Source organism: Mangifera indica, chromosome 4, assembly GCF_011075055.1.
Source record: "Mangifera indica cultivar Alphonso chromosome 4, CATAS_Mindica_2.1, whole genome shotgun sequence".
NCBI lineage: Eukaryota > Viridiplantae > Streptophyta > Magnoliopsida > Sapindales > Anacardiaceae > Mangifera > Mangifera indica.
The window spans coordinates 699,886-717,192 of record NC_058140.1 but is presented as its reverse complement, the minus strand read 5'-3'; the positions used below and the strand labels follow the sequence as shown (position 1 = coordinate 717,192).

The 17,307-nt window shown below is 28.8% G+C and overlaps 1 protein-coding gene across 2 annotated transcripts; it reads right to left on the bottom strand.

Annotated features, from left to right (window-relative positions):
* Positions 1-122: 122 nt before the first annotated feature.
* On the bottom strand, positions 123-5,460 carry LOC123214537 (lipid phosphate phosphatase 2-like). Of its 2 annotated transcripts, XM_044634356.1 has the most exons (9): positions 5,353-5,395; positions 4,993-5,028; positions 3,362-3,597; positions 3,157-3,244; positions 2,958-3,067; positions 2,722-2,815; positions 2,025-2,213; positions 1,800-1,859; positions 123-546 (listed from the first exon to the last, which is right to left on the bottom strand). In XM_044634356.1, the coding sequence occupies exons 3-9, from the start codon at positions 3,575-3,577 to the stop codon at positions 341-343; spliced, it is 963 nt and encodes a 320-aa protein (XP_044490291.1). In that variant the 5' UTR covers positions 3,578-3,597; positions 4,993-5,028; positions 5,353-5,395; the 3' UTR covers positions 123-340. The 2 variants fall into 2 exon arrangements, with proteins under 2 accessions (XP_044490291.1, XP_044490292.1); XM_044634357.1 differs by lacking the exon at positions 4,993-5,028 and having other exon boundaries at positions 5,353-5,460.
* Between the last annotated feature and the right edge of the window lie 11,847 nt (positions 5,461-17,307).

The following is a 17,307-nucleotide window of genomic DNA, read 5'->3' as shown; positions in this document are numbered from 1 at the left end:
GAATGTAATAAATATCATGTTTTCTTATAATATTGTTAATTTTTAAAATTTTTTTAATCCTGTTCATTTTATATTTTAATAGGCCTGCATTCGGTGTAAAAGATATATATATATGAAAGGACTCAATCAAACCCACTCATATCAATCAAATGAAAAAACAAAAACCTGTACAGAGGGTAGGACCATAAATCTGCCAAAACAATATCAACGGTTCAGATTTCCTCAGCAGCGCGAAATTATGATAAAATATGTCCTGAAATAAAAGAGCGTGTCGTTCTACTGATATCAAACCTGGTATTTGTACCTATTTTTCTCTACAATGCACAGCAAGAGACCTGAGTCACCGTCTCCTTTCATCTTCCATTTCATCCATAATACATGGGCTGGTGTCCCGAGTGCTGGATCTTGCCGTTTGGCGGTGGTGTTGAGATTCGACATATACACTTTCAAGCTCCGATACCTGTACATCAAGACGGTTGGTGGCATTGTTCTGAACACCATTTCGAGATTCTGACAACATCTGGAAATATGCATGAGGTCCCCAACCTGCATTTCCAATACAACAGCATAGGTATTATGTTCATATCATTAAGGAAAAGAATATTGTTTGTACATAATTTTTTACACAACATGTCACCATATAAGTAAGCAGTTTAAAATTACAATTAAAGTAACACCCACTCATACAGTGACATGTCATTGTTTGTGCATAAACAATGACATGTTACCATGTGATTGAAAATTTAAAATTACAGATAAAACAGCACCCACTCACATGGTGACATATCATTGTTTGTGCATAAAATTGTGTATATAGTTTTATTGTTAAAAATAAAAAAAAGCATTGGAAGAGGAATGCCTATTTCCTCGAGCAATTTGTCCATAGTTCTATCAAGTATAAGATTGAGTGTCAATTCACAAAGGCCCAAGGCAGACAAAATACATTATAGAAATGTACCAACAAATGGATATTAACAAGTTAACGTGTCATCATGTGATTGAGTGATTTTGAATTAAAATATAGTAAATAAATACATTACTCAATCACAATATAATACGTCAGCCATTACATTAATATCTATTAATATTCATTATTAATACATATAATATTACTCATTCACAAAAGCCCAAAGTAGACAAAAGTTAGGGGTGGGCAGGTCAAGTACTATGCAAACATTTGAGAAACCAGAACTGAAATAGGAACTGGAACCTAAAATCTGTAAGGTTGATTCCTACATGAAACTGACCTTGTAGATTCTGAATAGGTTGCAGCTCTTATCCAGAAACTATACTTATATCAAATGATGATAAGCATATTTCTGGCTTTGAGTAGCATACTGGATTGAAAAAAGAAAAAACAACCTCCCACAGATGGCACCAATCCCAACTTACATGAAAACTTCAACATTCTGGTCAAATAGTACAAACAAATACTAGTATTGACATGAAACGTGCGTGAAATATATGCAGCACAGTTGGAGTATTTTTTAGCAAATTCAGATGGAATTGTAGTTGAACCATCAATGACCCAGAAGTCCCTTATTGTGGAAAATCCATACAATTGTATTTTTTCTGCATGATGTTTATTTATAGGTTGTGATTTCGGTTCCGATTTTTTACAAAGTGAAACTAGAATCGGTCAGTTTCACAAATTATGAACCAAAACCTACTGAAAGTAAGTCGGTTCTGAATAGAAACCAGAACCAAAAACAGGGTACTCGCAATTCTCATTCCAATTCAGTTTTTCTGCTTACTCCTAGAAAAAATGCATTATAGAATGGTGGAGAAATGAGACATACCATCGACATCATATGGCGGAGGAAAGAATTGCAAGTAACAGAATGTCGCAACTACTGTCCCTGTACAAAGAAACAGATAGCAAAAGGAAATACAAAGAATTCACTGTGAGTAGGCTAGTGTATTCTGAAACAGTTTTCATTTCTATTTGAAAAAATAAAGAAAACCGAAAAAGAGAGGGGGAGAGAGAGAGAGCGAGAGAAAGAAAAATGATAAGAAGGCAGAACCTATAATTGCTCCACCAAAGACATCTTGCCAATGATGCCAATAGTCATCAACTCGAGAAACAGCTACCATGGAAGCAACAAGTAAAGGAAAAATAATAAGACAGAGCTTTGCGACATGGCCCTTCCGATCAAACACCTGGATTTTCCCTGACAAGTACAATGCAAGGAAACCAAGGCCAGCAAAAGCCCCTGCATATTTACAGTCAAAATTCCTGTTAGCTATCATCCATGTAGTAAGAGGAACTGAAAACTGATAACATAAATTAAATAAATCACATTAAGCAAATTCCTTGAAAAAAATCAAATGAAAGTATATAAAAATGAATATTGTCCAGAGAATTTAATCTACTACAACTTTGTCTTTTCTTCAGCAACCTCAGTGCAAGGGAATTAAAAACAAAGAGGATCCATGAATGAACCTGTAAATTTTATCATAATTTGTACAAACTTTGAAGGGATACTTCATTGTTGCATAGAACTATTAATTAGCAAGTTTAGCAATCCTCTGAGGCACATGGTAATGCAATACAAAGAGAGGAGACTATCACTCCAACAGATAAAAGACAAATGATATATAGTTTAACAGAAGAGGTGCAAAATAAAACTTAATAATCCAAATTCTTCAAAATGTAAATTGCTTTGGAAACTGGAGAAAGGTCAAAACATGAAACGGAACCAAAGTAATTGAACTGCTTACATGAAGTATGCCCACTTGGAAAACTTTTGTGTCCTTCGTTAATAACTTTCTTATCTCCAGTACACAAAACATTCTTTGTGACAGGATCAAAAATCTGGAAATAACATGTACAAGTTACGTATTGAATAGTTAGAACTGATAAAAATCAAGAACGGACTTCTTTGAACTTGAATTGAACCATCTGAAATTAAAAAATAAAAATAAAACTAGGAAAGTTAATAATCAGAGGAACCCACCCCTGTACCATTGGGGAAACAGCGCCAAAAGAAGTCTGGGCGAGGTCGACCAACACCATCTTTAATTGCATCAGTTATAACACCAGTTACAAGGACAGAATAAAGAAGGCCTGAACACATGTCACGGTTCATTAATTTTATGACCATAGATCAAAACATATGAGCACAGACTAATGATATACCGAAAGAAGAAGGCTACCTAATATGGCATGGTGCAGATCATAGATGTCCTTTCTGAAGAAATAGTACACATAAATGACAATACAAGGGAGCACAATTCCGATCAACTGTAACAGGAAATGAAAAAATATTAAGATGTTATAGTCTTGTCAAAAAAGTAAATGTCATGAAATTCCCAGTTGAGGGAAAATTCATCCAATTTATTTCTTAGAGCCAAAACATACAGGAACAGCCCAAAAGGGGACAGTGTTCGGTTTCATGGGATATTTCAAGTCCATCATCATGTCCTGTCCAACAAAGCGGTGAAATGGTTCTATGACGTTCAAAATGATCTCTATTACTCCAAGAAGTATAAGAATCAGCCAGTCATACATGTGTATCCTTAAAACCTGACGCCCATGGGATCTCACAGTATGTGAACCCAATACAATCTCTGGCATTTTTCACTAATCTGTGAGGGCTGAGAAAAAAAAAAAGACATGTCAGATTAGCATTACATGAGAACTTGAAGCACAAGTAACAAAATTTTTTCTTCCCAAAGCTAACAGAACATTAATTGTAATAAATAATAAAACAGAAAAAAGTATTAGTTAAATTTCAGTAAGATGAAAGCAATTCACAGAAAGCATAGATGATATATTTTGGAATATATTTTGAGATCCTATATTAATAGAAGATGTACTATTTGAATATTGTTTTATTATCACCTGAACCCTTCCATGTGTGTATTAATATTGAATCTGGAGACTACTAAAAGTTCGATAACTTTGATAGTCAAGAAACTTTTGGAACATAACATTCCAGCAGATGGCCAAAAGGGGATTTGAATCTTTGAGTCAAAGTCAAATCACCCAATCCGCCTCTTGAAGTCATAGCAGTCTAAATACTTAACAGTTATATTATGTTCTTGTACAGACCAAAGTAAAAGTAATTGTTACATGTAAGAAAGCATTACCATATTGCAATGCCTTACACAGAATGTGTTGCATTCAACAAGTTTAAACTTTTCACTGAAACTACATTTCTAAGCAGCTTGAGGTTCCATGAGTCAAATCAACGGAAACAATTCAATAAACCTTTAAAAAAAAATTCAAACTCTTTCCCCTAGAAAAATATTGATTATTGTATAAAAGTAAAGCATTAAAAAACTTAAAGAACAATGAAAATGCAAGCTGTGACCTAATATCTACACTGAGCCGAATTTGTTTAATACAAACCAAATCCCAAAGCATTATATACTACAAGCAGAAACCTGTGACAGCACTCAACCAAGGCTAATTTACAGAATTTGAAATAAAAGAAAATTGCTCAACTCCTGTACATGAATAGATAAGATTAATTAGCCAAACTTTTGTTGAGATTATAATGTAATTCGGAGTTCCTCTGTCATTTTAATTATATTTACTCATCCTTTAAGCAAACTAAACAGCTTGAATCAGCCACTTGTGCCATAAGCAATAAATTTTCTAAACTTGCTAATGACTCCCTTAGTCTCTGCCCCAGAAATACGGTTTTTATTTAAGACGTCACAACATATCAAGACCAGGAAGCAACCACTTGAAGACAATCAACATCAGCATGAAAACAAATGTTCAGATTTCCTCAACTTTGACCAAAAAAGTCAACATCTAAAAACAACAAAAAAAATTCGCAAAAAAAAAAAAAAATCTATGACTCTTCAGATCACCAATTCATAAATCACATACAAAAATACAGAGAGCACAAAGTTAGGGTTTTTTCAATAAATTTAGCAAATACGCTCTGCATCGGAAGCTAAAAGGTAAGAAAGAGAAGTAAAAGTAAGCAGAAAATTAAAGAAAAAAAAAAACTAAGTACCACACTTAATAATACAAACCTAAAACCTCAGAATTCACTATCTTTCTTCATGTTCCTGCACTTTCTTGGAAAACAAACAGCCACAAACAGAGATAAAAATTTTCAAATCAATCAACTGTTTCCGTTTTCTCTTTCCAAAACAAAACAGCAAATTACAAACTTAGTTAATCTTCCTTTCTTTTCATTATTTTCCACCACTTTTTTCTCAGCAACCAAACACACATTACCTTTAAAACTCAAACAAAAACTTAAAAAATAACTCAAAAAAGGCTAAAGTCTACAGCTGGAAACAAGCTTGACACTGAAGAGATTCAACACAAGAATAAATAAATTGAATCTAAAGAAGCATGAGACAATTGAGTTCAGAAAATGGCGAGACCTGTCAAGCGAAGCAGCACAGAGCTTCTTCAAATGAAAAATGGTTGTTGAATAAAGACGATAAGGTATTGATATTGAGCTTTTAAAAAATCAGATTATATAATTTCGTGAATGAATAAATATATATTATTATATAATTTTTTATTATTTTATTTTGAATGAGTTAATTAATTAATAATATATTATTATTTCTATATATAATATTATTAATTAAAAAGAACCGCGGTGTATTATTTTTTTAATTCATACAAAATATATGAACTTTGGTCATAGCATTTTTAAAAATATCGTGTTATGTTTTTTATTTGAGAAATTTAATTAAATTTTTATCTTTTATAGTTTTATATGTAATTAATTATCATATTCTAAATTTTGGAGAAATATATGCTAATAATATATAAATTCAAATTAAATAAATTAAGTTCAAGTTAAAGATTAGATAGATTTTTATAAATAAATCGAATTTAAACTAATTCATATCAAATTTAAAATTAATTTTTTTTTAGTCAAATTTGAATTTAATGTATCAATTTAGAGCCAATCTAAAACTAAAATTTTTGGACTCGACATAATCTAGATAAAATCTAGCCCTACACATGTGGAGGATCTACAAGATGTTTAAAATCTAATTAACATCATTAATTATGCAATTAATCAATTTAATCATAGATTTTTTGACCTTTAAAATGCATTATCAATTACCTTTACACTAAATTACATATCTACTTTTTGGGTGATTGGAATGAATTGCCTTTGGGTCTTTGTCCTTTGCTTGGTCTTGGAACTATCTTTTTTCCTGTTACTCTTCAAGGGTTCAATCTCTTTGGGAAAAAGAAAGGGTGACGGCACATAAAGACAGATTTAAATCGAATCGAATTTATATGATAGTTAATTCAAATTTAATTTGAATAGATAATAATAAGTTTGTGATTAAATTTGACTCACTCAAATAGTGAACAATAACACCAAAGTAAAAAAAAAAAAAGATTTAAAAAAAAAAATCCATGACAAAGCAAGTTTTCATGTGCTAACAATAATAAGACATCAATCTCGAGATTAATAAACTAAAACTTTACTCAAAATTTAATTTAGATTGACCCAAATAATAATTCAAATTTAAATCAATTCAGATCGTGTCTACCTCAAATTATATGACATACGTGAATTAGAAATAAAGATAATTACACAAAAAGTCAGTTACCTAGTAAAAATTATATAATTTTCTTTGATTATAATCAAGTGAATTACTTCAAAATGTGAATTAAAAGTAAACAATGGAAGAAAGATTAATTAGAATTTTCATAAAAAAATGCCAATCATTTATAAAAAATATATATATATCAAAAATTCAAGTGGCCGAAGTTAAAACAAGTATTTTAGAAGTAGCAAAAATTATCGATGATTTATTATAAACTTAATTTCTATTTACGAAAATCAGAACATTCATACTTAAAATATATGTAACTTGTAAAATTTAATTTGCTTCTTGAATGGAATCATTTTCCCGATAGAGAAAGATTTGAAGGAAGAAAATGATTCAATTTGAAGAAAAAGAAATGCTTTAAATTGAAAAAATACGCCAATTGGGTAAAGGGATTACCCCATTCATGTCTTTTCAACGAAAGAATTGGCGGGCCAGAACCAATTGGCAGGATTAGGATTTCAATTACTTCAATTATGTAGTTTATGACCCGGGTTCAATAATTGATCTAAGAGTAAAACTGCAGTGTTCACCCGAAGTTTGGAGACATCACAATCTCACCCTTTAAATTAAAAAACAACAAAAGATCACCCAAAATCCAACTATGATCCCTAAAAAAAAAAAAAGAAACTAATGATGAAATGTTATAAACATCATTTTGTTCCCAAATTAAAAAATTCACTTATGAATCAATTTCAGATGTAATTATGTTGGATCGAACTTGTTTGATATGGTTTTAATGCAATCGCACTTAAAAATGTGTAATACGAGTGAAATAACAACAAACAGGATGTTATTTGACAAGATCACATCTTGAGTATGATTTTGGCACGAGACGTTGATGGGTGGCATTAGAAAGATATGATCTAGTTAAATATAAAAAGATTACACTCATTTGGAGTGACTTCAATCATCGGATTTGGCAAGATTATCAACAAGGTCTTAAGATATAAAACAATAAAGTAAAATAATTACATATAATTTAGTGATTTAACACTATATCAGATATTTTTTTTTTTGTAAATGTAATTGTATTTCGAATGAAACTTTGTAATTTTTTAATTAAATGAGTGACAACTTGATTTGCCCAAACAATGGGTGGGACCATGTGATTTACTGCATGATTAAGATCAATAATAGTAAAGCTTATCTAGTGGGGGATCATCTCAAGATTAAGTCATAAACTGGTTAAACCCACCTGGCTTTATTCCTTGGGGTTGATATAATAAGTCCTAGTTGACCTTGGATTAATAAATTTAATATTCAGTAATTAATAAATTAAAAAGCTAATCAAACTTAAATAAGAAAGGTTCCACCCAAGGCAGGCCAAATTTCATTTCAAATCCCATTGTATCAATTGTTGACCTTGAAGGGCTTCCCACAACTGTTTTATTCCATGTAATGGCTAAAATCCCATTGAATTTGGATTGATTTAGGGTTAATTTAAGCGAATCTTAATGAGATGTAGTTTAATCACTGACTTAGACTAATCTGGCCATCATGATAATATTAGTAGGTGAATCATAATAAATTGCAGTTCAATCGCTGATTCAGACTAGTCCGATTATCATGATGATGTTAGCAAGTCAATCATAATGAGATGTAATTCAATTGTTGCCTCAGTCTAGTCCGTCCAACTATCATAATGATGTTAGCATGATTTAAATGGTTATTGAAGATAAAGCAACTCGAACCAAATTGTATTATGTATCCATGGTGATAGTTTTACCATTGAGCTATTAACAATGAAAATACCCATAGCGGATTTAAATTTATTTGACTAATTGAAGTGGTAATGAAAAGTGTTTCTAATTTTATTTTTCTAAGTCTCCATAATATATAAATCAAATCATAATTTTGTAAAATTGTTGTTGATCTTTCTAAACTTAGACTAGTTTAATGATTCAATTAAGTGTTAAATTGAATATTAATAATGATTTATTATTATATAATTGAAAATAATTTTATGTTTTAGGTTGGGTCGTGTCAGAGCCAATAGAAAAGGCCGGTTGGGCATCCCAACATGATCCGTACAAATTAAAAAACTAAAAAAATATGAAAATTAAATATTATAGACGGACTTGCAAAACACACGGGTCAACTTGCCAAACAGGCGGTAGAAGCAGAGCCCAGAGGGTTGTGGGTTGTGTTTCGGCCCCTTTTTTGGTGGGTATTGGCACCAAACACTCTGTGGCTCGATGGGTGATGTCTGATGCTTGGCCTGCCTGTTGACGCATCTGAAAATGGGCAATGATTTCCCATGATATTTATCAGCTTAGCCATTGGAATATGAAGAAAGCATAGAGCCCAGTTGGGCTTTCATATACCAAACCTGAAGGCCCATTTTAGCCCATACATCTTTGAAATAAAATTGAAGCAAATAATATTAATCACTAATTATGGAAATTCATCACTAATCTTCAACATTTACACCTCTAATTATGAAATTTTGGCCTTAATTAGTGAGACAAATTTGTACTAAAATTTCTTTAAATCACTTTCAATACTAAATCATTTTATAAATTAGATGACATTAACTAATCTCTCAATCATAATTATTCATTTTTAAGTTTACATTTTGGCTCGATAGTAATAATAATTGACCCGATTAGTTAGAGAAATAAAAGTTTATATCATGATAACATTGATAACTCAAACCAAATTCATCTAATGCACTTTTCAGGATTAATTTTAGTGATTTAATTCTAATTTAATTGTTAATTTGACCCTTTCAAACTCGAGCACAAGGTCAAACAGTTTGGGGGATGTTAGGCTCGGCAAGTTCAAATAAGTCAAAATAAAATAAAGTGTCATCAGAATATTTTGTTTGTCCTATAACGAAACTATAGGTTAAAAATAAAATCTAAGTGGTCCTCATGGTCCACCATTGGAAGATTTATAATTACTTCAATGACAAGAATAAAATTAAATAAAGTAAATCCAAGTTGTTATTATCATCAAGGTTAGTTGCATTCAAAGCAAAGTCATTGTTTATAGTATTACTTATAAGTTAATTTTAATAATTTTTTCGTAATATTATAATATCGGTTATTTTACGTGATATTCCGATTCAATTGACAACTTTTTTCAATTATCAAGACACTTTAAATAAGGGGAATTAATCTAAAAATATTTTTTTTAGATTCAATTTAATTCGGATTGGATTTGAATATTCGAATCAGTTCAAACTTTTGAAATCGATTCATTCAAAAATAATTTTAATTAATTATTTTTAACATTATAATACCGATTAATTTTTTGTGTTATTAACCAACATGATATTTAGATTCAATTGACAACATTTTTTTAGTTATTAACACACTCTAAATAGAATTAGATTCGATTCAAAGTGAGCTTAAAACAAATTTTAACTTAAGATCAACTCAAATCTAAAAGAGTTGGTTTGAGATCAATTCGAAATTGATGAGTTAAGACTCAGATTTTGTTAAAAAATAATTTTATTAAAACACTTAAACTTGAATATTCAGATTTGTTCAAATTTAAATTATTTTATTAAAATAAGTCTAATTTTTTCCTCAAATTTACTTTGTTTGATCCAAACTCAAGTAAGTCGGAGCTAATCAAACCCTAAATCTAAATAGTCTCCAAAATGTATCTGACGTAAAATTTAAATAAAATAGGTTAAAAAAACAATATTAATTTTGCCTCAATTTAAAATTACTTATTCAATACTTACATTGGAATTTGTGAACTGATATCAGAAGCAAAATTGGAACTTATTCTAGTTTATCTCAAGGACCAATTTGAAGAGCATCTAAAAATTTTAATTCCTCTCAGCACAAAAAAAAAAAAAAATTACAAATATTAAAAAAATTGGATTTAGTTGAAAACCAATTTTATACTTATTAATTTTTAAAAACTTAAATATCTATTATTTTATTAGAATTAAGAATAACAATATTATTTAACTATAAATATTAAAAAAAATTAAAAATTTATCATATTTTTTTAATAAATTTAAAATTTTAATAAATTTTATTTACTTAAAATCTAAGAAATATCATTTTTTTTTTGTAAAATTGATCTATTATCACTTTTAGCGGATGTCATTGTTTTCGATTGTATTCTTTCTCTCTTAGCTTTTTTTTCTCTCTTCCAACGTCTCTCACTCCCTCCCAACCCTAACTGTCTTGATCAGAGCCAAATTGTCCTTGTCATCATAAAGCAATGACTGATGAAAGCTTGCAAATATTAAAAAGAATGAAGAGTTGGAGCTGACTAGGCATTAGTGCTTTATTAATTTCTTTTTTTCTCCGAGTACTTTCTTGCTTGCACGCTCAAATACCAAATGCAACTTGCAAAATTCGGAACGTTGAAAACCGCTTTGAATCTCTTTCATTTATTAATTTCTTCAGCCATTTTATCATAATTAAATTTTTATTAGGCTATTGTGTGTGTGCACGCGCATTTGGTTTTGAAATATTATGTGAAAAATAGATAATTTAAGATAAATAATTATTATATTTGATAAATATAATTAAAGTTAAAGGACTATTTCTCATCCAAGTTTTAATATAAAGACAAATACACAAGCACGGGATTTCTTCCCCTCTCCGATCACAGATGACAATGTTTTCTACCCATGAAACTCCAACCAATGCATCTTCATCTTTCTGACACGTTTTCTCGTCAACGAAGATGTGTTTTTGTTGATTCCAAAAGAATTGACGAAAACTTGTTTTAGTTGATTCGTCTGGAATTGACGAGTCTTCGTTGATGAGAAAACGTGTTAGAGAGATGAAGACTTGTTGGTCAAAGTTTCTTGGGTTAAAAGTATTGTTGCTGATGGCCCAAGAGGGGAAAAAAAATAAACCCTAGGTCTAGGGAAAGGGTGAATGTTACTTTTCAAAATTAGAAAATTTAAATAGGAATGAATTTGTTAGCTTTTAAAATATACGGCGAAAAATATAATGAATTTTATATTTTTTAAAATTATTGATAAATAATTATTTTACCCTCGCCTCTAACAAACAATTTTAATAATAGTTAGTTCATTGGTAGATATTTAATACTTAAGGTAAAAGTGATAATAAAATTATCTCTTAAATAACTTGCTATATCACCATTGATAATAAAAGATTATCAGAATTTTTTATTACTTATAAACAAAATAATATGGAGCCGTTTGATTTCAGGATTTAGAGATTACCTTGGTAATCTATATTTTATTACTTTGTTTGGTTTGTTAGTAATAAAATATTACGGTAATATTCTATTATCAATACTGACGTGACAGATAATATAAATGATAATTTAATTACCACCTTTACTTTAGGTATTAAAAGATTACGAAGGTAATCTTGATTTTATTATAATTATATTATTATTTATTAATTTTTTGAGACAAAAATAAATTTATTTTTAATTAATATAACAAATAATATAAAAAATATTTTAAAGTAATTATATTTAAGAACATTTAAGTAAAATAATTTATTAGTATTCTTTTATTACTTTTAACCAAACTTGATAATTATTTATATCTACCAAATTTTATTAAACAAAGTAATCATTTATACCAAATAATTTTCTAAATAATTTATCTTCAAGGTAATTTCTCTATTTTTGTAATAAAACATTACCCAAACCAAACACCCTCTATAAGTAACTTTAATTTTTATTAGCATATATATATATATATATATATATAACCCCATAACTTATATTTATTAATTATCCCCACATGCAAAGTTGGTGAACAATATTTATGGGTCAAAGTGCAATAATTTAAACTATAAAAAGTTTATAAATATTTTATTTTAACTTAATCATACACTTGCAAACTCACTAAACTAATCAATAGCATACTTAAACTCGATTTGAAAGCTGCTATTTATTATATTTGGTAATTAACTGAAAAATAAGTATTGAATTAATAATATTATCCAAATATTGCCAACCAATTTGATTGGTAGTTTAAAAAATAATATAACATTGCTCAATGATGCCTTATTTTATACAAACATAAATTAGTATTAAATTTATGGTGACACATATACAAGATGAATTAATTTATGAATATGATAAGATAAAATAATAAGTTCAAAATAGACTTTACTATAAGAAATTAGGTCAACAATTTTGTTATTTGCCCCAACCAAACCCATAATTATCATTTTAATAGCCACATTGTCCAATCAATTTCCATACTGGTCAACCTCAAACGCCTAGAGATAGAGTGGCATAATAATCTTCTCCCACTTTAAACGTTAATATACTTTTCATGATAATATGTTACATGTAATTTAATATTATTTTTTTATCAACTTCAAAATCATATAATTATATAATAACATATTATTATTAGTATATAAACTATCAATTCTTATTAATATTCATAATTTGATTATACTATAATAGACTTATCTGGATGTCAATTGGCTCGTGGCATGACCCGACTCATAGGGGCACAATCGATGGATTGCGTAGGCCATGTTGGGGGCCTTAGGGTTCAACTTGCAAACCAACCCGACATGGTTTGAAAAAATTTAATATATATATATATGACATGTTGACCTGATAAATGTTTACAGAGACATGATCAGAGCCTCTAGGCTATGCCTCAAGCTTTACCATGTTGTGAGTCTTTGGAATGGCTTGCTATGCGCCCGACATAACTTGCAAGCGTATGATTTTATGCATATATCTTATGTCAAACATACACATATATGATATATACAATAAATATGTGTATATAAAATAAATGATCAAATTATCAAAACCATAATGCAAATGATCCTTTTTTATATATAATTTTTGGATAAGGTCAAAATTCCGCTTATATTTTATGAATTTTGGTAGAATATATGATCAACCTTATCTCTATGTAGATGATACAAAATAAAAGTGATATTACCCTTATACCATGATTAGTGTTGTAAACCAATCAAGTCATTTTGTGAGGTGCCACTAGCTTGATTATTTCACAACCTGACAAATGTACAAGTTAACAACTTATATAAAATATTATATCAATAAATCCTTAAATGTTTGAAATTTTATACTTGCACCCCAACATATTCATTTACCCTTAAGTTTTTATATCTTAGCATGAGAAAATCAATTTGACTCTCTTATCTTTTAAAATTTACCCATATAACCCAATAGTAAATTATGAATATATAGGTAATTGATAAATATATAAGTTACGATATTTAACTATAATTTCTCAAATCGAGCTCTAGTGAGTAGCTCTTATGTGAAGCTCAAACTAAAGTTTTGCATAAATTTACTCAAGCCGTGAACTTTAGAGAGAAATTTGTTTTCTTAAATTGTAAGTTTTGAACTCATATATGATCAATTTTTGCCACAACAAAATAACGCTAACCCACATAATCAACATGTATTCAAGGCTTTCAATAAAAAGATAATTGATCATTTCTGGAAAGTTAATTTGCAAAGATAATTACTCAAAAATTAAGAATGGCTAACATGGTTTGGTATCATTACATCAAAATATATCACAATCCATAAAAATCCCACTTGCTTGAAGGGCTTTTTTTTTTACCTTCATAAAAGGCTATAACAGTAGCAATTGTAAGGTGGAAAAAGTTCAATTATCATAGCCAAATTTAGGCCTCTCATATTCACCCTAAAACCTCAATTTACCCTGTAAAAAAGGCTCCTCAGAATCATATCAATTTTGACTGAACTTCTCAATAATGCCCCAAAATGTTAACTTATTTATAAGTGGAAAATCTTGCATGATTGCTTTCTATTGTTCAAACAAACTACCAAATCTTAGAAACCTCCAAGTTAAAATGATTTCTCTTTGGCAGATTTCATAGGTGATATCATAATTAAGATAATGTATAATTATATAATTTGTAAAATTTTGAATTAAAAATTAAATAACATTTAATCATATCATAATATATTATAATTTATATCAAATTAGTATTATTTATAAGTATATCACTCTTATAAACATTTATTTATTTAAACAATATTATTTTTTGGTCTAACAGTTAGATTCACCTGATTGGATAAAAAAAATGTACTTGAACTGAACCTTCAATTGAATCAAGTTTGGAGTCTGGTAATTAAAACATTGGTATGGATTCATAAAATTTATATTTACTATAATTAATATATTTTGTCATTACAATGGAATAAATTTGGCATGTGACATTGACAACCCAAAAGGTGCAAGATTATAAACTCTCTTTTGGGTTGTAAATGTCATCTTTAAATTTTATTCCAATGTAATGACAATTAAAAATCAATTGATTTTGGACTGTTCTTTATAAATTATGCATTCCAATTAAAAGGAGAACACAAATATAATTTATGCTTTTACTATTATAATTTGTTTGATTTGGACATAGGTTAATAGTAAGTCTTTAGACTAGGATCGGATGTTGACTAGATCAAATGGTTTGTTTGCAAATTGATTGGTCGGCTATGTGATATCAACATAATGTTAGTATGATGATTGAATCGATTTAACCTAACAATTGAACGACTGTTTGATACTATTTATTCAATTCAATCCTAAATCATTCAAATGTAATGGGTATTAAGAGTTTTGGCCATACAACGAAATTGACAAATCCAAATTTTAAATTAATTTAAGGCCAAAAGACTTATTCCTATTCAAGGTTTAGTGTAAACCCAAACTCACGCCCTTTTATTTTCGAAAACCTAAATACCCTTTCGTTTGTTCAATTTTACTATTACTATAAGAGGTAAAATTATTATTTAGAAAATTTATTTAAACTCATATATTATGATTACTCTTAAGTTTTGAAAATTTTATTTTTTTTATATCCTTATATTTTTCAAATTTAAAAACTGACTTTTTTCTCTCAAGTTTAGAGTTACAAACTCTCATTTTTTTCATATGCGTAGCCCTTCCAGTTTTTTAGAAAATTTTAGTTTCACCCTCTCTCTTCCCCTCAATTTCCAATTATCCTCTTTAGCGATCGTTTGTCATCTTTGACCATGGACTCTCTCCTTCATGCCTTCCCTTGATAGTCAAAGAGGAAAAGAAAATTGATCGAGAGGGAGAGAGCTGACGATCAAAGACAACAACAGTCGCTAGAAAGGAAAATTGAAAACTAAGAGAGGGAGAGAGAAGGGGTGAAACTAAAATTTTCAAGAAAGCTAGGGGCGGTTGTACATTAGAAAAAAATTAAGAGTTTGCAACCCTAAAGTTTGGGGGGGGGGGGGGGGGGAGGTTAATTTTTAAACTTGAAAAATATGAAGTTAGAAGGAAAAATAAAAATTTTAAAACTTAAAGGTGATCCTAATATATAAATTTAAATAAAATTTATAAATAATAATTTTATTTTTAACAGTAATAACAAAATTTAATAAATAGGTAAATTTTTAAAATTTAATAAAATATAAGTTTGAATTTATAATAAACTTTGGGTGGGAATAAATCTTTTGGCCTTAAATTTAAATAAAAGAAAATTGGATGGAGATAGAGTTAATTTTGGGAAATGATTTGATTGATATGGGATTTTGCAATTTCTATATTTATCAAAATAAGAGAAAAAAATATATATATATATATATATATATATATTTTTTTTTTTTTTACGAAGAATATTGACATTTTCAATGGTTAAAATCGTCAGGGAATTGCACATGCATGAGAATCTTGTACACCCGGAAGCACCTGATTCTCCTTTTTTAGTTATTTATTTATTCAAATATTTATTGTAATATTAGTATTTTATTATAATTTCTTCAACTGAAAATTTTGGTTTGGCAGTTGGCGAAGCGTTGTTACTTTACAGCGTTGCATCAATATGGACGCCTCCTGTCACAATCCCACTCTCTTCCTAACACGCGTCCAATGCGCCTTCCCAAATAGCCAATGAAAACGAGCTTGTAATGAGCGTGATGTGGGGTCCGCTATCGTTTTCTTCTGCTCAGCGCGTGAGTTTCGGCTGTTATTTTTTTAATTCGAAAAAGTGAAGAAGGATTACGTAACCCACGGGCGAGTGATGGCCGAAGTTGCGGCTAAGACTGCGTTTGGCTTGTGTGGAACTTTTGGAAAAAGCATTTATTTAATTTGAGGGCCAAAAACGCGTTTTGTAAAGTGGCTTCAATTTTATTTATATATTAATCCTAATATTGTCATAATTTAATAATCAATTCATTTTTATTTTGATAATAATATATCATTGTAATGATAAAAGTGGCTTAATTGTTCATAAAGAAAAAGTGAAAAAGGAAATTCCATATATAAGAAATTATATGTTATTAAATTCTATATTAAAATGATAATATGAAGAGATTCTGGAAACAATGAAATTGCATCCATTTTTTTCACTACTTTTGAATATAAGAGTTTTTATCTGTATTTTGAATTATTGTGCGTATAATTTACGAGTGATGTGTTTAGTTATTGTTCAAATAATTAGCTATTTACTATAATGTTTTAAAAACCAGATTAGAATAGTTAATTCAATCAATTAAATCGTAAATCAATGTACAATCTAATCCGGTTTTACAATCCAATTATAGATATATATATTGACTTATTTAAAATTTTATCAAATTGGGTAAATCTATTTAATCGAAAAAACTAGTTAAAACCAACGAAATTAGGTTAACGTAACACATATTTGAAATCAACATGTTTGAAATTATATTTTATATGTTTATTATGATTTATATTTACAAAATATGATAAATTTTTAATACTATTAAAAAAATATAATAATTTAATAATAAATTGAATCGGTTAATTATTTAGTTAAACCAATTGACTTGTAAATT

Bases quoted from the DNA above. Each gene is read 5' to 3' on its own strand.
- LOC123214537 (XM_044634357.1), bottom strand. From the start codon at position 3,577: ATGCCAGAGATTGTATTGGGTTCACATACTGTGAGATCCCATGGGCGT. The intron at 3,245-3,361 runs GTATGTTTTGGC...TTCCTGTTACAG, and splicing joins TCCCCTTTTGGGCTGTTCCT to TTGATCGGAATTGTGCTCCC. The intron at 2,214-2,721 runs GTAAGCAGTTCA...GTAAATATGCAG, and splicing joins TCCAAGTGGGCATACTTCAT to GGGCTTTTGCTGGCCTTGGT.